The sequence below is a fragment of the Toxotes jaculatrix genome, chromosome 2 (assembly GCF_017976425.1).
Source record: "Toxotes jaculatrix isolate fToxJac2 chromosome 2, fToxJac2.pri, whole genome shotgun sequence".
NCBI lineage: Eukaryota > Metazoa > Chordata > Actinopteri > Toxotidae > Toxotes > Toxotes jaculatrix.
The window spans coordinates 8199112-8221897 of record NC_054395.1 but is presented as its reverse complement, the minus strand read 5'-3'; the positions used below and the strand labels follow the sequence as shown (position 1 = coordinate 8221897).

Genomic DNA, 22786 nt, shown 5'->3' with positions numbered 1-22786 from the left:
AATTGATGCTAGGTTCACTTTTATAAAAATGGGCCATTTTATGGGATAACAGAAGATGAGTTCACGGTTTGAATTAAAGGCAGGTGTGATGAAAATCCTCACACAGTTACAGTTTACTCAGTTGTTTCAGCAAACAACTGAATGCAACACATTTACATTAAACTGAAAAAATAAACCTTCTACCAAGTGTAACAACCATGATGATGAAAAGGATGCTGTTACAGAGTGATGTGGTCAGATGGATCAACTTCAGCCTAAGATTCTGATAGATTCACTGTTTGCTTCCCGTTTCTTATTAAGACCCAGTGTTCCCCAGCCTCAACCAAGTAGTTGTTTTGGTTGCCTCAAACCACAATCTTTGCTTAACCCTAACCAAGTCATTCTTGTGCTGAAACCTAACCAAAGCTTAACCACTGATGTGTAACACGGTCACAAATTATAGACAGATGCTTGCAAACATGAGCAACTGATGACCGATAACAAGGCATCATTCTGCTTTCTGATTTGTTCTGTGTCATTTCCCAGTTAATAATAAATTCATTCAACTTGTAAAGATAGATGGAATCAGTATCTTCAGTTTACGTAATATTTTCCATCAGTTTCTTCTCTTTTTTTCTGTCCTTTTTTTCCTCACTCACCTTTTAACTACACACACACAGAAAAAGGGAAACTGTTTGTGTCTTTGTCTATGTACCTGTTCCTCAATCAGCTCCATCAATCCTTAATTGATCTTTAATGACTTAACTTGTTTTTCAGTTACACGCATCAGCCCGTTAGCTTGCGTTTCGTCTCCCAACCCAGCTAGCTTGTTTTTTCTCCTCAGGAGTCCCACGAGCTGAGAAACAACCTCATTCCAAGCTGCCACTTTTGGTTTTAATCACCATGTGTGTCTTTTCTAATAATAGAAAGGAAAGAATACACTGAAACTTTACTCAGGCTTTTATTTAATCTCTTACAGACAGAGAGTCAGATGCAGGAAGATGTACTCATGCTGAGAAGAGACAGTTTAGTATTTTTGCTCTCACATCTGCAGCATTTTCACTGGTCAGTTCCATCGTGATACTCGTGCTTACACAGTTCAACATTTATCCAGTTCATGGCAGCATTGTGTTCTGCTGCTATTGGGTGAACTGGGATTTTTTTTTTTTCATATTTTAACTTAAGTGAAGGATAACTGGTGAAAATATATTGATGTGGATAAAATAAGACGTCTGCACTTTTCCAGAGATATTTTGCTTACGGCAGCTTTAAATAATTTTGTCAACCGTCACGCTTCAGCAGGACTTCAACATCATTATGTTTTTAATACTGATTTGCTGTGCATGTGCCATGTGTATGTGTATGTGTGTGTGTGTGTGTGTGTGTGTGTGTGTGTGTGTGTGTGTGTGTTTGCATGCACATGATGGAGGTTAAGAGTGACAATGGCCACATTGTTTCTTGCAGCAGCTGTGATCATTTAGAGGCAGAGACAGAGAGATTTTCTGTGTGTGTTTATGTGTGTGTGTGTGTGTGCTTTCTGCTGGCGTCCATGTGGTGCCAATGTGACTGCAGGATGGTCGCACCTCACTAATCATGACATCATGGTTTCCACTGGGCCATTTCCATCTCTCCTCACTGTCTTCTGTCCTCCCTGTGTCTCTCCATTCCTTTCTGCTGGCGCTGAACTTCCTGTCTCCGCAGGGCAAAATGTCCCATGTCTGCACACTCTGTATTACTTTCTTTTTCTCTAACTTTCTTTGTCTTTGTCTTTAGTCTTTTTTTTGTAACCATGTGGTATTGCCAAAGCAAAAAGGAAAATATTTCAAGCGAACAGATGAAACGAGAGACAGAAAAATGAAAGACCTGCTGAAAAGAAATGAAGGAAGGATGAAGGGATTAGGGCACTTACAGCTGGATTGGTGTCTTTTACTGCCTGGCACAACACACACAGAGGCCCACCCACAGCTAAAAGAGAATCAGCACATGCCCACATTCCTCCCAAGCTTACCACATACACACACACAACTCCTGAGACTGGCATATAACCAGACTGGCTGTATGCATGCACACATACACAGTTTAACAAACATGTTATTTTCCCTGCATAACCCTGCATAAGGACTTGAAAATGTTATTAAAACAAGAAAAAGAAACTTCCATCTTAATTTACTTTTCTAAAAGTAGCCTAAGTAAGAGATAAAATAAGATAAGATAAGATAAGATAAGAAATCCTTTATTAGTCCCTCAGTGGGGAAATTGCATTCAGCAACAGCAGGGGTACAGTACAGTAAGTAAATATAAGTAAGAGGCCAATATGGCTGAAAATAGAGAGGAGCAGGTCAAAAAAAAAAAAACCTGTAAAAGGTTATAGAAGCTGTAATATCAGTCCATTACATTTGCAATCCGATTTAAAATTGTTTTTATTTTGATTATTTTAGTTCTCTGTTTATCTTGGCTAAACTTGTCAAAATGACTTGAAGGGAAGCTCTTTTATCACTGGCTAGAGTTTACGGATATGGAAACTTGTCACCCTGAAAACACAAACGTACTCCTACAAACACACAAATGACTATTGACAACCCCACATTTTAAGCTGACAGTTCTCTCCCTCATGCCCTCACACATCCTAGCTTTCTAAAACATCCTGTTGGGCCCCTTAAGTCACATTCAAATGATGACGCTGTCACTTCTACAGCAGCCAACATTTGAGTTGATGCCTTTTTATTCATAACGCCACAGCTGCAAAGGAGCTGGAGGTTTGGGAGTGTGACAGGAGATCAGCCCCGGGATAGTGCTCCGTCAGCGGGCGAGACTCGAGACAGCACCCTGGCTCTGTCACAGTGAAGGTGGTGGAAGGTTTTGGAGCTGCAGCCTGAGGAGAATATCAAATTCAGTGACAAAACTTTCTTCTTTGCATTTATGCCCTTTCTTGTGTTCACTCATCTTCCCTTCTAAACCACTCATACTCTACTCCTCTCCCTCCCTAACCTGCTCCCTGTGTTTCCTTTCTTTTTTTTTTTTTTTACCACTACTACCTTCTGCTGTTCGCGCTGGTAATACAGCAATTACTACTGCTTTACTATTGAAAATATCACTGCTGGTTGTTATACAGCCTTTCATAAGGAAAACAAAGATTTTACAGAGAAAATAAAGTAACACTAAATTAAAATGAGAAATAAATAAAGACAAATCACCTCATTCCAGTGTTGATGTTAGAGTCATGCCTACCTGCTTCCTGTGCAGATGTTACTGTTAACGGTTTTCACAGGCTTCAGCCATAATTTCTATTTCTATGAAAACATCACTCTGGAGCTGCTTAACTGTTTGACTGTTGCTATTTATTGTGCTTTTATTGATGTTAAAACCAACCACATGACCTCTGACCTCTCTTACACACATCTCACATCCAGTTCAGCCTCTTCTGTCCGCATTACTTCCATCTGTCTGTGTTTCCATTCATCATCCTTGTATTTCTCGCCCATCTCTCACCACCTCATCCCCTCTTTACTCAACTGTTGTCTTCCATTTAAAGAAATACAGAATTGAAAAGACACAGTAAAAGGTTATAACCAAAAAGAATTGATGGTAAGAGAAAATGAGCAGAATGAAAGGTTGCAATCAAGGAAAAGTAAACAAAAAGTGATGACCAAAAAAGTAAAAAAGGAATTTGCTGGAAAAGAGAAGTGAATATAAACAATTTGCTTGCCATGTTTGGAATCATATTCAGATCTGTGCCTGAAGGTGTGTTTGGTTTTGTAACGGGTGTGCGATGGCTGGCTGGGCGGCTGTTTATGGAATGCATGGCTTTAGCTTCACTGCCAGCTGTGAAATGAGCAAAACCCTATATCCATAAATACAGTTGCAGCAGTAATGGGAAGGATGAAACCTTTCATAGCCTCCTCCCGGTCATGTGGTCTCTGCCTGCAGGAGCTGTGGTTTACAGCCAGGCATTATCTGCAATGATGCTGTTGTAAATAAAAAAGTGAGTAAACTATCGTATGACCCTCAGGCATAAGGCAGCGGTGTAAACAAAAATCAATTACATTGGCACAAAAGCATTGATATTTATTTGGCCCCAAAACAAATCCATCCTCTGATAACTTGCTTCAGTTTGATGCTATACTCATTCTGATATTCAATATGAATTCACATCATAAAGATTTTTATTATCTCGGACAGGTAGTTAATGTTTGGTTAACACTATTCTGCAGACATAAAAAGGGTCATTTGGGTTTAGTATGGTTTACACTATAGGACCCCCTTTGTTGGTGCTGCAGTTCTATTTGTTGCCTGGCACCATAAAACACTGTTTCAGATAGAGTTGGAAACTGTATGAGTTGGTAGTGGATTTAATAGCATAAAGAACACTTGAAACACATGGGTGGGAAGTAAAAGAGGTCAGTGGGCTGTGTTGGGTATGTTCATGAGTGTGTGTGTGTGTGTGGGGGGACATGTCACTGCCTGGCACCGTAACGAGATTACCAGTCATGGGAAAAGCTCTGCATGTGCACTGTGATGTTGTGTGTGTGTGTGTGTGTGTGTGTGTGTGTGTGTGTGTGTGTGTGTGTGTGTGTGTGTGTGTGTGTGTGTGTGCGTGTGCGTGTGTGTGTGTGTGTGTGGGACTTCTTGGGAAACAAGCAGTATTCTGTGTGTAGAACATTGTCTGAGTGTAGGAGCTCGCCTGACTAAGACATTATGCAACATGTTTGGTTCTAAGGACTCATGTCTCAGGTGAATTGTATGACAGCGTCAGTCTCTTAGCTGGCCAGTCCACCACATATGGTTCGTACTGAAATGTCTGAACAGCTATGGGATGGATTGCCATGACATTTTGTACAGGCACTCATGGTCACCAGAGTACGCAGCTCACTGACGCTGGTGATCCCCTCACCTTTCCTCCAGCACCCCCATGATGCTGATATTTGTAGATTTGAGTGTCTTGGCTCAGCAACTGTTAGAGACATTCATATCACTCCTCAGGACAACTTATAATGACTTTGGTTATTAAAAACAAACTGAAGGCATCACTGTACATCCTTAGAAATTCTATAAAAAGGATTTTCATAAGGTTCAGACTTGGTGCACGCATGTCTTTCGGCCAGTTCCTGTTAGATGTCTCCACTCAAAGCCCAAAACAAAAATAAAAACTTAAAGGAGTAACAACATGGGGAAATCTGCTGGTCAAGGACAGCATCCCTTGTTGGCTGTCTATGAGGCCTTGACAGCATGCCAGTGGCTGTGCACAAGGACTGAGATGGCAGACCCAACATAAGTGCTACTGATACCTTGCTGTATCTAACCTGGTGTTAGTTACAGATAGGACCAGTCTCTGGTTACAGCTCCTCTTGCACTCATTACACTGATGGACTGTAACTGTATCTCTCACACACACACACACACACACACACACACACACACACACACACACACACACACACACACACACACACACACACCCATGCTGGTAATTAATTGGCACATGAGTTACGGCCCATGTAAACTCAAGGGAGTGTTGTCAGGAAACTCACTGAGATGGAGTGCATACACACACTGCACACACCTCAATAATGAGGCATGATAACATATCTGTACATGTGCACAGAGCTTCCACATCCCTCCTACCAGTACACACACACAATAAACATGAATTGAATGATGACTCATTAGTTGTTTTGCATCTTATCCTGCTACACAACACCCTGCAGCTATTTTATCCATCTGTGTGTGTGTGTGTGTTTGTGTGTGTGTAAGTATGCACTGTACATGTTTGATCAAAGTTATGTTTATATGCACAAGTGTGTATCAGTCCCTCAGAATTAGAACATGCTCACAAGTCATACCATGCCATGCTGTTGCTTATAAGGAATTCATGTGTTTTTGCAAGGTCTCTATATTGTGTGATTTTGATGTCTGTGCAAAAGAAAGAGAGGGAGAAATAGTGAAATATCGAGAAAGAATGATGGGTTTCCTGTGTGTATGGAGGACAGCTAGAGGCAGGGAAAGACTGTTTCATTTGTGTGTGTGTGTGTCTGTGTCTGTGTGTGTGTGTGTTGGCAGTGATTGTTCCCTCAAAGCACATTCCACCGCAGACCACAAAATCCCTCCTTGTCCTTTCTCTAGCCTTCCTCACTTTTTCTCTCTGTTTATTCTCTCTTATCTTTCCCTCCATCTTCCTCTCTCATCCTAGCTTCATCTCTCAGCATCTTTCTTATTTCCCTTCTCTCCCTCTGTTTTCCCTCTAGCCTAAAAGGTTGAAATTTGTCTCTGTGGATTCAAACTCTTCCTCAGCTTACTGACTGGGAGTTTCTTTTGGTGGAGTACTGTACAGTTAATTGTAGAAATCAATCTCTGTTTGGTTATAGATGGGTTAGGGCTATTTGCTGGCGTTACATTAATAAATTAAAACAATAAGAATTGCAGAAAAGAAAAGAAACTTATTTGTTAAAATAATGTTCATCTGAAGACATAGCCCACCCATTAACCCCTCACACCAGCCTGAATCTTTCTTCTTAATCCACCCCTCCAGCTGTCTACACACTGTGAAATTCACAGACATTTTAGCTGCTAAAGTATGGCTTCCTGTTCAGGGAGTCGTCGTTTTTGGCTAACAGGGTTGCAGCGTACTTTCTTTTTTTTTTTTTCTTCCCACTACTGCTGCTTCTATTGCTATCTCTTCTACTGTGATACCTCTATGCAGACACACTTACTACACAGCGGTGACACCACCAGGGGAGTGTGTTATTGTCTCCCACCGTATGGCTGTTTTAAATGGCAATTTGAAGCTCCGCTGGCTCTATAATTAGCTGTGAGCTCCCACAGGAGAGGAAAAAACTGGCTTATCGTCTCTTCTTTGTAATTACACATCCGAGTAGGGCGACAGACACACACACAAGCAGACATGAGCACAGACGTATGCAGACATATGAAAGGCGTGCATGTATCAGCATCTACAAGCACGCTTATAGTTTTTTACAGCCATGTCTAACATGCTAAAGCTTCTCTCTCAGCCTGACTTTCTGCCTGTTTGCTAAAGGAAGTGACTTTTGCTTTTTGTGTCAACAGCTGCGACAAACGTGCAAAAGTGGAGATGAATGACAGCACAGCAGGAGAACAGACAGTCCAAAAATATGAGCGCCGCTCTTCTTTGCAAGAGCTCTCCCCGCACGCCTCGTCCCTGGCGCGGCTGTGAGGCGCTATACAGCCGCAGATAGACATAAAGAGGAAGACAGAGTGTGTTAGAGGCCGAGGTCATTAATCTGACTGTCCACTGCTCTCCCTGTTCCCAGAAAGTAGGGAAGGCGAGGAGAGAGGATATGCAGAGAGGGAAATGCTGTAACTGTCACAGAAACTAGCCACTGTACCTCGGACACAGCATGCTAGTTATGCTAGCTGTTAATAATGATCTTTTCTTTGAATCCCTCAGTTTTTGTTATCTTCATGTGCAGCAAGTATTTGCTAATAGGTCAGCCCTAAATGTTTTTACAGCTACTAAAACTAGCTTAGTATAGTTTAACTCTAGCAACATCAATGATATAGTCAAAAGTAAAGCCTTGATTACTTTGACTTGAGTTTATTCATTGATTTCTTTCTTTCATGCTGTTTTAAGCCAGATCAGGGTTATACAAAACAAACTATGTTTGTAGCTGGCATTTCAAAGGTGCACTGTGGTAATCTCAGTGGTAATTTCCAGCATTCTCCACATCATGAACTAGATTTATGGACAGTAAAGCTATGGCAGGAAGTAATGTTCTAACTGTACTGTACAAAACTGTTGTAAAACATAATAATTGACAGACATGGGAAGATGTAGGACCTGATAAATGTTTACATAGAAAAAAACCTAGAGAATATTAGTGGATCTATCCCGAATGATTCTGTCTGCTGATGCTAACAAGTCTTTGGAGCCTCATTAAGCCAGCGACAGCACAAGTGATCACTGCTGATCTGTGTGTCACTGCTGGTTTTCCACAGCCTTTATTTTATTTAAAGCCAACTGATGTAACTTTGATGATTCAGTAGCTCTGAACAAGGAGGGGAGAAGAGGAGGAAGAGGAGGAAGGGCAGAAAGGAAGGTTGGAACGAAGGCTTCCCATCAAAATGTAGTGTGAAAGCTTCTTTGTCAGATAGAGATTAATGAATCACGCAATAAAAACACGCATTCGCTTTTTGCATTTCTTATTATCTTCCCAGCACAAATTAATAATTCACACCTCTTCTCTTCTTTTAATTGCTTTTCCTTAATGTACTGTCACCTCACAAACAAACTGGAGCAAAACAAATATTAAACTAAACTACCAACTCACGCCCAAGCACACACAAATCACTAAGGCTTATCACTCACTGTTCACTCACACTCACCTATAACTTTGGGTGTGGCTGTTTATGGATTCATACTTATATATGTGTGTGTGTGTGTGTCATTGTTAGGAGGGTAGAGGCACAGTGACAGTCTGTGTGTGTGTGTGTGTGTGTGTGTGTGTCTGTGTTTGTGTGTGTATAGCTCTGATAAGCTTGTGGCCTTTGAAGCAAGGCTGTCCAAAACGTGTCACTCACATCGCTCTTTCTCTCTCTCTCTCTCTCTGCATCCCAGAATTAATCGCTGTGGCAACAGGCCAAAGGAGGAGAGCAAAGAGAAAGAGAGAGACATCTATCATTCGTCCAGCACACGTTCACCCTGTGACCACACCATGACATTGTTTTCTTTATTTAGTTCATTCGGGCCATCAGCTGATAATTTATACGCACTACGCCTTTAATAATGAGTGTCTCCTTCTTGAGGTGGGGCAGGCTCTTGTTTACGTACACATACACACACGTACACACATAAAATGCTCAGTCAACATTGAGGTCATAACCGCTCTTTGTCAAAGTCAACACACACACACACATACACTGGAGGAGTGGCAGTGATTAAGTATCCTTTCCTCCTGGTGTTTGCTCCAGTCAGGCTGATCCGAAGGAACAGAATTTTGTGTGTGTGTGTGCGTGCGTATTTGTTTGTGTGTGTGTGTGGGCGGGGGGGTTGTGTGTAGCATCTAGTGGAATTTTATCCTTGAAATTCCTTTTCTTCTCTGTACTTTTAAATCCATACTACTCTGTTTACCTCGAAGACAGCGGTACGGTGGTCCTCAAGGCCCACACCTCTCTGCTCCTGACAAATTGAGCTAGTTTAGCAGTAGTTTCACTACTCACTACAGGGCAAAACACACATGTACACACAAATGCACACGCACTCACACCTACACACGCTGCTAGGCTGCCCTGTACACAAGTGTGTTCTGCTTGGCTGCTCATGTGTGTCAGCTGAGCTGGTACATCAAGGGAAAAAAAAAAGCAAAAGAGAGAGAGTGTGACAAGTTGAAGAGAGAGTGGGGTAAGAGAGGGACAGATGGAGAGAGAGAGAGAGAGAGAGAGAGAGAGAGAGAGAAACAAAAAAGAAATGCAATTGTTTCCAAAGCTCTGAGGAGCGAGTGAGAGGAACAGTGGCGCCAAATCAGATATTGCGAGGGAAGTGAAACGCTGTGTAGATGCAAATACAGAGTCACAAACACACACGCACACACATATCACTGATAGAGCCAGAGAGATGAAGATTTGTCCTCACTTATCCTCATCTCAGAGCTGTCAAGATAAAACTATTATGGTTGGAGTGTGAAAACAATAGCTTAGGGACAGCAGATATATTTGGGGTGCAGGAATGCATCCTCTGTCCTGATTGTTCTCTCTCCATTGACCTCAGCTTTCTGTTTCACCTTGAAATCCTCAGTCTGACATTCAGGGCATCAAGCATGTAGAAAAAAAAAACAGGGAAGTCAGTCTCTTCTGCAGAGAAACTGTTCATCACAACCACTAAAAACTTCCACACCACGCTCATGCTGCATTACTACTGCTTCTGCTGGTGGCGCAGAGCATGTTTGTATCTGACAGAGCATTTCCAGAGCAACAACTGTTGTCAAATTAAGACTCTAGTTTTAAAATAATATTATTTGAGCAACAAGCTCGCTAGTACCACTGCAGCAGTGCTACAAATATTACTTCTACAGTATCGTTGTTTCTAAATTATCCATGAGCTACGGTGTAGTGCTGCGGTAGAAGAAACAACATTGGGTGGTGCATACAGGAAAACAGCTTGATATAACATCACTAAATTAAGGTTAACTCATTAGCTGTATCCCACAGCTTTAAACCATATATGTTTTCAAAGGATGATGGGGTTTGATCCGTTGCCCTGGAGATGGATATGTTGACATCATTTTGATTTTATCCATAGCTCTTTTATGAGTTCCAAGTTGGCTTAAAAGTGAAATATGAAAGTTCAAGACAAAACAATCCAAATTCAAGCCCACTTTCAAGTGGATGTAGACTGATAGCTGTTGAGTTGGTAATAATTCAGTGCTAGTATTTCCCTAAACTGAAGTGTTAAAATCTTCTCTAGCTGTGTAAAACTCTCACAACAAACTAACAAACTAATTTGTATATTTCTGACAGTTCAAGACAAAACTTTACTCTTCCCATCAGCTCCACTGAAACAACCCCCAAGTTGCCACACTCACTTGTCTCATTCTTCAGTATTTAATATTTGTAAAAAGTAGCTGAGACGTTTTGGTTCAAAGAGTATCCAGCCTGGGCACTGGAGCTTTTCACTGCTCATTAACATCTAACTGTTAGCCCCATCACACAGCACTCCAGAAGTCCCCTCCTCAAAGTGAAGGACACTGCGTTCACACATTCCAAACTCCGAACAGAAAACTGTTCTGAGTAACATGTTTGCTGCCCAACACTGCTCCCTCTTGGGAAATTCTCTCTTTTTTTTTTAGCATCACAGGGAGGTGAAATGTGCTCCTCTGTGTAGAAATACCACTTTCCTTGCTTGCGACCATTTCAGCAGGAAGGACGGCTGCTAAACTGATGAACTGATGCTTAGGAGTGGGCAGATGCTGCTAAATGATGATGATGTTGGAGAGTGTTTTGTTTTTCAGTTTATTTTCTATATTTCTGGATCAAGGATCAAGGAACTTTATTGTCATACCAGGACATTTACATGTTATGGTACGAAATTACTACTCAGGTCCCAGTTTAAGCCATTCAGAGCCGTGAACAAAATGAAGTATAAACATAAGGGCAGTAGTATAAACATTAGAGTAGAAAAATAAATATAACATTAGAGAAATTAAAATAAACATTAGAGTAGAAATATATAAACATTGTGAAATTAAACAATTAGCAATTAAATAGAGTAAAAATAAGATAAGATAAGGTAAGGAAGCCGAAGTTAGCACGTGCATAAACACTCATGTGCAAGTGGGAGGTAGTGGTAGTGCAGAGGTCGCCATGTATTGCACCTAGGGAACAGATAAAGTGTTGTAGTGCAGGACTGTCAGTGTGTGGTGAGGGGGGGGGGGGTCTACAGGGCAGGGCTAGAGTTCAGCAGTCTTACAGCTTCAGGGAAGAAGCTGTTCCTGAGCCTGGTGGTCCTGCTCCGGATGCTCCTCAGCCGCCTGCCTGAGGGGAGGGGTTGGAAGAGACTGTGTGCGGGATGGGTGGAGTCCTTCATGATGCGGAGGGCCCTCCCTCTGCATCGTGCTGTGTAGAGGTCTGAGGTGGTGGGCAGGCTGTTCCCCACAGTCCTCTGTGCAGCCTTTACCACCCTCTGCAGAGCCTTCCTCTCAGCAGCAGTGCAGCTGCCATGCCACACAGTGATGCAGGTGCAGAGGACACTCTCCACCACACAGTGGTAGAAGCTCCTCAGGACTGAGCCTCCAAGTCCAGCTCGCCGCAGCTTCCTGAGGAGGTAGAGGCGCTGGTGGGCCTTCTGCCATATATTCGAACACATAGTCTTTTTAAGAATTGTATGATTTCCACTTCATAAATGTCCACACATACAGACATGCCTGGAACCTGCGTACAGTCTTCCTTACTCTTCATTTTCCCCTGCTGGTCTTAGATTTCAAACCAGCAACGGCACCATTACAACACATTCTGCAGAAGTGTGTGGATGTCATTAACTTAGCATTGGCCTCAACCTGCGGGATCTGCCTCAGGGAGGAATGTGGACCTGCTGTTTTAGCACACGGCCAGCCCTGGCTATGTCAGCATGATTCTCAGGGGTAGTATGGCACAATGGGGCCAAAGGAGGAAGAGAAACTTCACAAAAACTACTTTAACTAGTTATTTAATCTAATCTTAAACTGCCAACGGGAGAGATGATGCCACTCGGATTCAATGCTAATCAACTCATTTCAAGATTTTAAGTGAATAAGTTGTCATTTTTTGATACCAGTTGAGTGATTTACATTATTCTGCCTTGTTTCGTGATAATGACTCTTGTTACTGAAATAAGTGAGACAGCATTGAATTAAGGGCTCTTTTATGGACCCCCACTGGTAATAATGGTAATTGGTAACTGGTAATATCAGGCTAAGTGACGAAGAATGACAGGCATATTTTGCAATACAATGATGGAAGCAGCAAGATGAAGGAGAATCAAGAAGGATGGAAGAGTGGGAGGAAGAGAATGAGAGATGTAGAGATGAAGTTAACAAGGGAAACAGCAAAGGAGATGAGAGAGTGGAGAAAGGGATGAAAGAGATGGAGAGTAAAGAGGCAAGGACGCCAAAGAGAATGAAGAACGAAGCGAGCGATCATTCCAGAGACTGGTTACAGCTTGCACTTATGATAGAAGCAGGCAGGGGAGGCATCTGTGTGTGTGTGCGTGCGTGCGTGCGTGCGTGCGTGCGTGCGTGCGTGCGTGTGTGTGTGTGTGTGTGTGTGTGTGTGTGTGTGTACTGGAGGGAGGTTTGTGAGAGCGGCTCTGAGGGGGAAACTCAAGTCCATCATGCTTGCGAAAGATTAAAAAAGGCCTTACACACCGCAAACACACAGTCACAACACACATGTGACCATGACAGCCTGGCTCAGCTGACAGCAGAAAAAGTACTGTGCCCTGTCTTACTATCTGACAAGAAGGGTACAGATGCAGTTCTGGTGAAGTGAGTTGTGTGGGGGCGCGTGTGCTTATCTGTGTGCTCCTGACTTGAATAGAAAGAGACGTCTCCCGTTAGTGTCCTCTGGTTATAAAGTGTCATTTTACAGCACATATTCCCCAACAGGGGAAGTAAGTCAAAGGGATACAGTGACATTTTGACGCGCTCAGTGCCCTGCAGTTTCAAGGAGAAACCCTAATAGCATTAATAGTGCTAATAATGCATGCCAGAGGTCTGGGAAAGAAAAATAACATCCGTATAATTTGAGCTGTTGTCAAGTTATACCTGTGAGAATTTTCAGTGCCAGTGTATCTAATTGCTCTTGCTGTTTTAGCCACCCCTGTCAAATTCTGGCAAGTCCAGGCAGCTGAAAGTGAAAATGGTTCACTGCTGCTCAAAACAACTACTCCTGGAACACTAACATGTCAGCCGCTCCAAAACAGTGCTAATTTTCCAAGTTGTTTCATGACTCACTTACAGTGAAATTTCAGTTTTTTCACACCTTGAGTCTTACTTCTTGTAGCTTCAAACATTATCCGACAGTGTTTTCATGACCAGTATAGAAATGATCGCCAAAACTATAAAAGTATAATAAAAGCCAAACTGTAATAAAGCAAAAGTTTATTTTAACTTATTGAAAATAAACTTTTACAATAAGTTAACTTTATTTTTCTAGCATTTCTGATGACACATCATTGTCAGCTGTACTATCAATGTTGTGTAATTGTCTCAGGTATCCTAATTTGACTCTTTCTGTCTACTGCTGCTACAATGCTGGGTGAAAATCTGCTTTTTACTCTTGTTGTGACATTTTTCTGAAACTTTGTGTGGGTAAGCAACAACAGCTTATCATCTTTATGTGTTTGTAATGCTAATGGACTAGCCACAAGTGTTTCAATTATTGCTTGTTTTCCAGGAAGTGCAATCAGCCTCAGAGCATTCTTAACTGACCACAACTGAAAACCACATGTGATCACCTGGATCCAAGTACAGTTCGATCGCAGCATAAAGCAGCTCTACTGGATGACAGATTTAGCATGATTCTGATGTTAGCATCTGATTGCTGGTATTATAAGATTATATTTATGAAAAAAAAAATCCATGAGGCCGAAATAGTGAGTGTAGTGTACATTCACTCAACCACACCTTGGCAGTGTTGTTCCCTTTTAACCAGAGCCAGCTATTGTTACCTGTTAAGAAAACAGCTTCACAGTGGCATGCTGTCACCGGCCAGCTGTCTGCCTGTCATTCTTTCTGTGAGTGTGTGTGTGTGTGTGTGCATATGTGTGTGTCACCTGGGGCCGGCCTCCTGTTGTGAGAGCAGCGGTGCGACAAAAGAATGATGATTAATTTCACTCCAAGTAACCTGTCTCGCTGATGTGGCTCTACCAAGCTCTCTGTGTGTGTGTGTGTGTGTGTTGTGCGTGCGTGTGTGTTTGTGTGTGTGTGAGAGAGAGCTAGACTGTGTAGTCAGCAGGTGTGCTGTGATACTTTGGATGCCCTCCACTCAGGGTCAGACACACACACACACATTCACTGAGAAGACTACCTTATAAATCCTGCCCCACCGACTCACACTGACACCATTCAGTCTCTCTCTCTCTCTCTCACACACACACACACACACACATAATCTCTTTTTAGTCATGTGATTGGTTGTATACATAATATTTGCATACACCTTTTTTTACTGTTAGAATTAAATTGAAATTCTCTTTGGAAACAGAATCCCACTGCCAGTGTGTGTGTGTGTGTGTGTGTGTGTGTGTGTGTGTGTGTGTGTGTGTGTGTGTGTGCGTGTGAATGCGAATGTGTGTACATACCCTCTTCTCAACAGATGAGACCAAAATCAATTTCATTAGGGATCATGAATACAATGAGGAGCTGTTAACACACACTCATATACACACACACCCCTACACACACACTCATACACACACGCTCTTACACACACACTCATATACACACGCTCTTACACACATACTTCTGTAGATTTCATTAAGGAAATGCCTTTTTCCCTCCCTCTGTTCCCTCCATCATCAAAGAGCCACTCGAACATTTAGGACACTGGTTCATTACTCGTCCTCACCGGACATTTGTAACATCGGTTTCAGTGAGAAATGCTAACAAGGTTAACAAGCTGCTCCTATCTTCCCCTCTTTTCCCCCTCTGCATCCTTCCCCCCTTCTCTTTTCTCTTTCCTCCCTTTGTCTAGCCGTGTAATTAACTAGATGTTTAACAGCTGAGGTTGGACAGGGCACTGCTGTGTCTGGACACACATGCACTTGCAGACACACACACGCTGTAGGAGAAAGAGGTCTGTGTCTGTGAGGGAGGAGAAAGGACAAGGGGAAGTCTTCAGGCAGAGAAAGGAGGAAAGAAGGATGGAAAGAAGAAATAAACAGAAGGAAAGAAAGGGAAACGGGGAGAAGAGATACGGGGGAAAAATTGAGTGAAGTAAATGAGTTATCTGGAAAGAGGCAAGAGGTAAATAGAGGAACAGTAATGAAGGAATGAAAATGGAGGCAGGTGAGAGGAGAGGCAAATGAAAGAATGAAATCCAATAAAATACAAGAGAAAAAAACTGAATGATGAAACAAAAAGTCAATGTGTCATGTGGCATCCCATGAATACATGCCAAAAGGAAAGACAGAAGAAAATCAGTGGACAGAGAACAGAAGTCAAACAAAGCCAATATAAAAAAGAAAAAAATTTTTTGTTTTTTTTTTAAATGAAAGACGGTTCAGAGAAGAGGAAAGAAGAAAAAATTTATAGCAAGTGATTGTGTTTCCCGGTCTACCTGACCCAAAGGTGTGACCGGTGTTTGAACCCTGCGTGGTATTAATCACTGCAGCACTCCAGTTAAACCTCATTACTCTGCTTTGTTCACTTTTATTACCATGTCCTCCTCTACACGCTCCCGACACACTTGCGTGCGCACAAACACGAGCGCTAAGCGTCCTTCTTTCTAGTGCACTACACCTCCCACCTTCACCCAGCCACATCTGTATCCATCCGTCATCATCATCAACAACTTTTGCCTTCATCCTTTCCATTTGGGGTAAAAGAGCAATCCTACATTTAGCGTGCTAAATACTACAAAATACTACAATGTTAGAGTCACTCCAATAAAGGCTGAGGCCTTGTTGATGTTTCAGGCTTTCAGTTAAAATTTAAAACCATCAAGAGCAAGTAGAAATGTGGGGAAGCAACAAATAAGACAAGGTGTTTCAGCTGATTGGTCAGTTGCGTCAACTTGATTCTTTTTTTTGGCCAATATTTAAGAAGGATTATCACCTAAATCTGCAGCTCACATCAGCTTTACAGAGCATTTTAGCCTCTTTGAGCCTGTTGATTTTCGGGCCCATAACTTTACTGTTTTGGTTTCACTCTGACCACACTGCGCTGTGTTCAGCAGTAAGCTTTAAACACCCACTGTGCACTACCTGCCCAGCACCAAACAGAAGAAAAACACAGAGCAATGAGCTGGTGAACACTGAACTTCTGAAGAGACAGATATTTCCTTCTAAAGTACAGTGAGAGCTGGACTTACATTCATCAGATGGAGGGAAAAAAATTGTAAATGAACAACTGTTTGCTGTCAAACATATTAATATATTAAATATTAAATGAAACAGTGATAATATGTCAATGTTGTTCTCACCGCGTTTCTGCTGTCCCTAAGTGGAATGTCCCAATATATATATTTTTCTTTTGTTACCAGTGGGGTTCTAGGTGTAAAGTCCGGTTTGATACCATCAGTTGATATCTGATCATTCAGTGGTGTTAAATGTTCATGTATGGCTCTGTTGGCTCCTCTTGACTATTCACTTAGTCTGGAAATGAAGCAGCATTCAATTTAGCTATTGGGATCAGCATTACAACCAAGTACTTTTCAACAGAGCTATTTTTGGCCTACCTCTACTCTTACAGTATACTGTATGTATTAAGTATCTTGTTGAAAAAAAAATAACCCAGCATCTGTGATATGAACGTGCATTCTCCTACTCTTCTTCTCCCTCGTTGACTCCTCTTATATTGTATTATGCTCTTGAAAACTGGCTTCTTGGCAGCCACTTAGCTGACAATTAGCTAGTACAGTAGGATGAACACATTGAGACTGTCCTCACAAGAAAAATACAGTATGATTTGTTCAATATCTATAAATGGACGGATATATTGACCTTTAGTGGCAGTGTGAATTGTGGCTTTTTTGGAGCAACAGTGGAAGTAGCCTGACATTGTTAGACAGCACAGCACCTCATAGGGAGACGTCCTATTTTCTTTTGCTCATGATCATGATCTTTCTCTAACTTTAACCAAGCCGCTTATCTCTGATAAGCCTAAACCCAGGCATTAAGTTTAGAAGTGCCTGTTCAGAAAATGCTCATATGGAGCACATTCACTTCTAATGGTTTTGGAAGACACTGACGAATGATGTCATCTTGGTCAAAGATCAAAACACTCATATGGGCTGTTTTTTGAAGGTAATGAGAAACAATTGTGTCTCATTGTCACTCACCGGAACATCTGGTTGTACTTGTGTAGCTGTAACTGTGAGTGTGTGCATGTCTGTGTACACCTGTGGTCTTAAGTGTGTGTGCAAGGGTTACAGTGTCCTTGGTAATATCAGCGTTGGTTTGATAATGAACCTCATCCCAGGAGGATAGAGGAGGAGACAGAGTGGTCCAGGGGGAGGGGGGGTGGGGGACACACACAGGATGGTAAAGAACGGGGGAAAAAGACTCCAAAGTCAGAGTGTGAGTTGCAAACTCATCAGGAAAAGTCACCTTTAACTTCCATCTTGATCCTAACTTTCCCCACAGTGTCGTCTCCATAGAGTTGCGTTACTCAAGGTGGCCCAGAGAGCCCATCCTTCATCTGAAAGGTTGAAGACATGACGCATGTCTTATTGCACTGTCCTTAAGCAAGACACACAGCCTGTTCCTGCTCCCTCATTGTACATCACCCCGGAAAAGAGCATTAGCTAAATGCCTGGAATATTAATGGAGAATTCAGTAATCATACACAGTGCAGAATCCCTGCCTTGAAGTGAATGAACTGATATGTCATTTCAGCCCGGATACGTGCCAAATAAACATTGTGTTTTGAAACTAATTGATTGGTGGATAATTTGAATGCAAATAGCAGCAATTAATGTTCGGCGCACTCATCAGAGAGTGGCACTGCTGAGCAAGATAAAAATACATACGATTGTCTGGCTCAAAAGAAGTAAACTAATCATTTAAAAAACAGTCTGTTTTAATGACTCACAAGCTGTCAGTAACATCAAAGTGGGAACCTTTATGTTTTTTTTTTTTTTGGTCTAATAATCATCCTGGGAGCTGTTATGAAAGCATATTTAATAAGCACTTTTTTAAACAGGTAGACACTGCTTTTGGACCAGTCTTTCATCTTAAATCCTGGGCTTTTTTGCTAATAAGTTCCAGAATAGGAGAAACTGGACAAATGGAAACATAAAAAAAGATTCAGATGCCTCAGTGTGTGTCCCCCCCTCTTTTTTTCCACTTGTATGGTTTTGTATTTAGTGAACACAGACTACACAGAAAGATGTGGAACTTATGAAGCTGGTCCCTGCAGGTATTTCAGCTAGGTAAGCAGACAACATTTATCTGAAACTCTTGTAATATAACACTATGCTTAACTGAAGCTAAACCAACAATGCAACAAAGTTTTCCATTAGATCTAATCACACAGCCTGCATCATTTCAGTCTGAGTTCTAAACAACAAATGAAAAAAGTAGAGTATTGGAGGGTGAATCAAAGTTTCTCACCCGTAAGTGCTGCTACTTCCTCAGTGAGAAGTCTGTGTTTGGACATAGTAACTTCCAGAGAGCAGAGGTCGCAGAAGGAGAGCAGAAACCTGCAGGCTAGTAGAGTAGAGGAGAATCTACAGTCATCTGCTCCAGTCTGCAGTCACCCTCTGTGCCAGCTGACCTGAATCCCACTCCAACTGCCCTCTGCCCCGAGCTGTAGGGCAGAACATGCTCCTTGTCCCTACTCCCCCCCACACCACAGTCCTTCACTTATCACAAGTGATGAGGGAAGGCTTAGGTTTTTTTTTTTTGCTTGTTTGTTTTGCTGTAGTGTGTATATGTGTGTTTTCTTGTCAATGTGTTAGCTTTCCTGTACCACTGTTGACAGAGACAGAGGGAGGTCATCACTGCCAAAAGTACAAGGGGGTGAAAGGTCACACTCAATTCACGTCAAAAGTTTGTGTGTGTGTGTGTGTGTGTGTGTGTGTGTGTGTGTGTGTGTGTGTGTGTGTGTGTGTGTGTGTGTGTGTGTGTGTCCTCTTGTGGGAGCAACATGAGGGACTGCTAAAACAAATGACCTGTTGACAGTAACTACTGGGATACACCTTCTTCATACACACAAACACACACACATACTTCGACGTCTGCACTATGTCAGGTTCCAACAGAAACCTGCTCCTGTTCTCTTTCCACTGAAAACCTTGCTCGCATTTTAGCTTTTAGTGTAAAATCCCTATGTTTCATATTCTCAGTGTCCCACTGAGTAACTCCTCAAAGCTGATTTGTCAAAGCACTTAACTTCTAACCAAAGCCACTTCCACATCTTAAGCTACAAAAGCACATACAGTGATGACAGCCTGTCTGTTAGTGAACCTTCTGTTCAGAAAAAGATTAAGGAAACTCTGGAAGTGATTTGGCAGATAATAACCACAGAGACTTTTGAGACTATAATGAGAAAGAAAGAGAGATGACAGAGTGAGTCTAGGCGACAGAAAGTTTTAGAAGACTAAACTGCTGCAGGTGATGGATGAGCAGATGGAGGTCGGGAAATTAGAAAGAGAAAGATCCAGACAAAAAAGTACAGAGGGAAGGGAAAAAGATTTACTCGCTGGTACAGGGCGTGTGACCCTTGTGACTCTGTAATTTTGTCAGTAGACTTAACACTGGCAAGCAGCAACAAAAAAAACCATCATTTAGTTGTGTACTGTGCTTACTCCTTCTGCAGTGTGGCACCTTAACCAGCTGGTATGATTTTAAATTGAGAAGCAAATGAAAAGTGCTGAAAATGTAATCTGCCCCTTCAATAGCTGCTTTTCAGCTGACCGCAACATTTTAAGCAAACGTTTGAAGTGTGATAGCAAATGAAATGGGAATTGGCTGCTTTTACATGAGGTGAAAGTAAATATGGAATTTTCCTAACAATGCTGTAGCTGGTGCCCATTAGAAACGACTTCAGCAAGAAAGATAGAATGAGCCGTACAAGAATGAAAAATATTCAAGAATTTGTCATCATTCTTCAAGGGTAGCTGTGTTAAATGCAATGACCAAGGATAATACTAAAGCAAAAACATAACAATACTCTAATGCAGAGGTTTCCAAGCCATGAACCACGGACTGGTAACCCCCACCCCCGCCAAATGATGATGTTATTCATGGAACAAACAGCATGTTGGGTACTGCAGGAGGTTCTGGATGTTTGTTTGAATGGTAAAATGTTTCTTCCTGTCAGTACTTGTCATGTGAAGTCTCACAGAAACAGATCTACCTCACGTGAGCATAAAACAGGATGAAGACCTGTGATTGAGTTCTAATGGTTGATTCCTTAAAAGCTTCCCTTTTCTTCTCATTTGGTTTGAAAAAAAATATATTTGTAAAGGTTCACTTCAGTATATATGGATGCATTAGCTGTCTGAAGTAATGACAGTCCACCAAAGAGCAATGTCAACGTCTGTGTTGTGTTGACTGAACTAGTATTCAGATTGAATTTGTGTAGTCTGTCTCTGTCTGCAGGGTATCTAACACCAGCTAGCAAGAAGTCTGCAGATATTAGACTGATGTCAAGAGACATGAACAGCTGGAGCAGATGAATTAGTGTGCAGACTTTCCTGCTTTAAATTATGCTGAAACTGATTGGATGTCTGTGCTCTGTTTAGTTGAAGCATCTAGTACTGACAGTCCATAGCTGTGTGGCATGTGGCATTTTTTTTTTTATATGTATGATGACAGGCTTGCAGGTGGTCTAGGTCTTTTATTATTCTTACTGTCTTGCACATAAAAAGCTAAAAATATGTCTCAGTCATTTTTAATCTTTGTTTTTTTGTTATTGTTTATTATCTGCCCATATTACCCAGCCCCAATAGGAACTTGCAGATGTTTTAGAGTTCAACATGCAGATAGTTTTGGTTTTATCTGAGATATATCTGATATTTCTGCTTCCACTCTAATAAAATGGAGGTGTATTGAATTTTTGTTTGTGGTATATTGGAAGTAGCACCCTGACTTTCCAGGTACAATGTCCCTGTCACTCTAGATAATCCACAGACCATATGAGTGTTTTCATAGGGACTATTCCTTTGGGAGAAAATAGTTCCTGTGAGAACTGTTTACAGTATGTTCACTGAATTACCCCGAGTAAGCAGGGGAGCAACAATGACAGGAGTCTATTATAATTTGTATTTTGTTGTTTATATTATTGTTCATAACACATTTTTCTCTATCCTCTTTCAGATTCTCGTGAACTCTGTTACTCAGCCTGCTTTGTTGTATGAGAATGTGGTGGTGAGCAATGGGAGCCCAATCCTTAGAGATCTGCTCTTCAGCCCGGATCATCAGTACTTATACGCCCTCACCGACAAACAGGTATGAGAAGCACACACTCAAAAATACAGTGATCTGCATCCAGGCAAGGTTAACAGTGCAGCCCATAATGCAGCCTGCAGCTTCCACTGACAACCAAGTAGCCTGTATGACGACTAAATATCCATTGACATTTATCTGTCTGGTGATTATAGGGACAGGTCTAGTGATATGTGATAGCCTGTGGCATGCAAATACATGCACACCTAGTTCAGCGTGTGGCCTGCTTCCACACTCAGATGTGTTCATACTTTGTCACATACCCTGTCATTAATATACTTACAAACACACACACCTCCTCAATCCTGAAAACGCATAGAGAGATGGTTAGAAAGGGAGAGCCGAAGAAAAAAGAAAATGAAGACAGTGGAATAGCACCATAAAGGGTTTATGAGGAAAGATGTATTAAACTCATACACTGGGGGGAGAGAGAGCAATCAAGCTAATTACATACAGACAGTGCATATACACAATTTGCAATTTAAGCAGTATTACATACACGCGCACACACACACAAATATGCACACACACAGATGTGTGCTAATTAATATTGTGAATATTAAATGTGTCGTATAGGATGAAGCACCATACCATCCTTCCACTGAGAATAGCCTACAGTAGCCTACAGTATACATACAACCTTTGCATATTAATTGCAGTGTGAGTGATTTAGGTTTTTACAGTGTGACAGCTTTAGTTCAATCTATGCAAGAAATATCCAATGAGTTTTGAAGGTCTTAACTATAAATTATAATTCCTTTTTACCTCCTTTGTCTGAGTATAAACTAATTAATCTACAAAAGAGCTTTTTTTTCTTCAGTCATTTATGCGACAGGATCTAGTACAAATACATCTTTTCGATAAACTTTATTATTGTCCTGTTAGCGACCAAGCTAACAAGCTTGCTAACTATCAGTTTACAAGCTTGTTCCTTTAACAGTTTTTTAATGAATTATGTACAATTCCAGGAGCAATATCCCAGGAGGGCGAGTAAACACCACTGTGCAGAATAAAGAGAAATCAGATCATGGAGATTTTGTGACACTCACTAGCACAAATGAATTTCACTGTGCCACTTTCTTTGTGATCAGGCCTAAGTTTGAAATCTATAGTGTAAATACCGCTGCTGTCATATAATTTAGAATAACTATATTTTTTTAATGGACTTCTATTGGCAGTGGGTTTTCTGGA

General features: G+C 41.5%; 1 protein-coding gene across 1 annotated transcript in view; it reads left to right on the top strand.

The window, feature by feature from the left end:
• The window catches only part of LOC121192792 (plexin-A1-like), a 205640-nt gene that overhangs the window by 55079 nt on the left and 127775 nt on the right, over window positions 1-22786 (top strand). The window contains exon 3 of the mRNA XM_041054679.1: window positions 21467-21598. Within this exon, the coding sequence (XP_040910613.1) occupies window positions 21467-21598 (132 nt within the window). The remainder of the gene's footprint in view (window positions 1-21466; window positions 21599-22786) is intronic.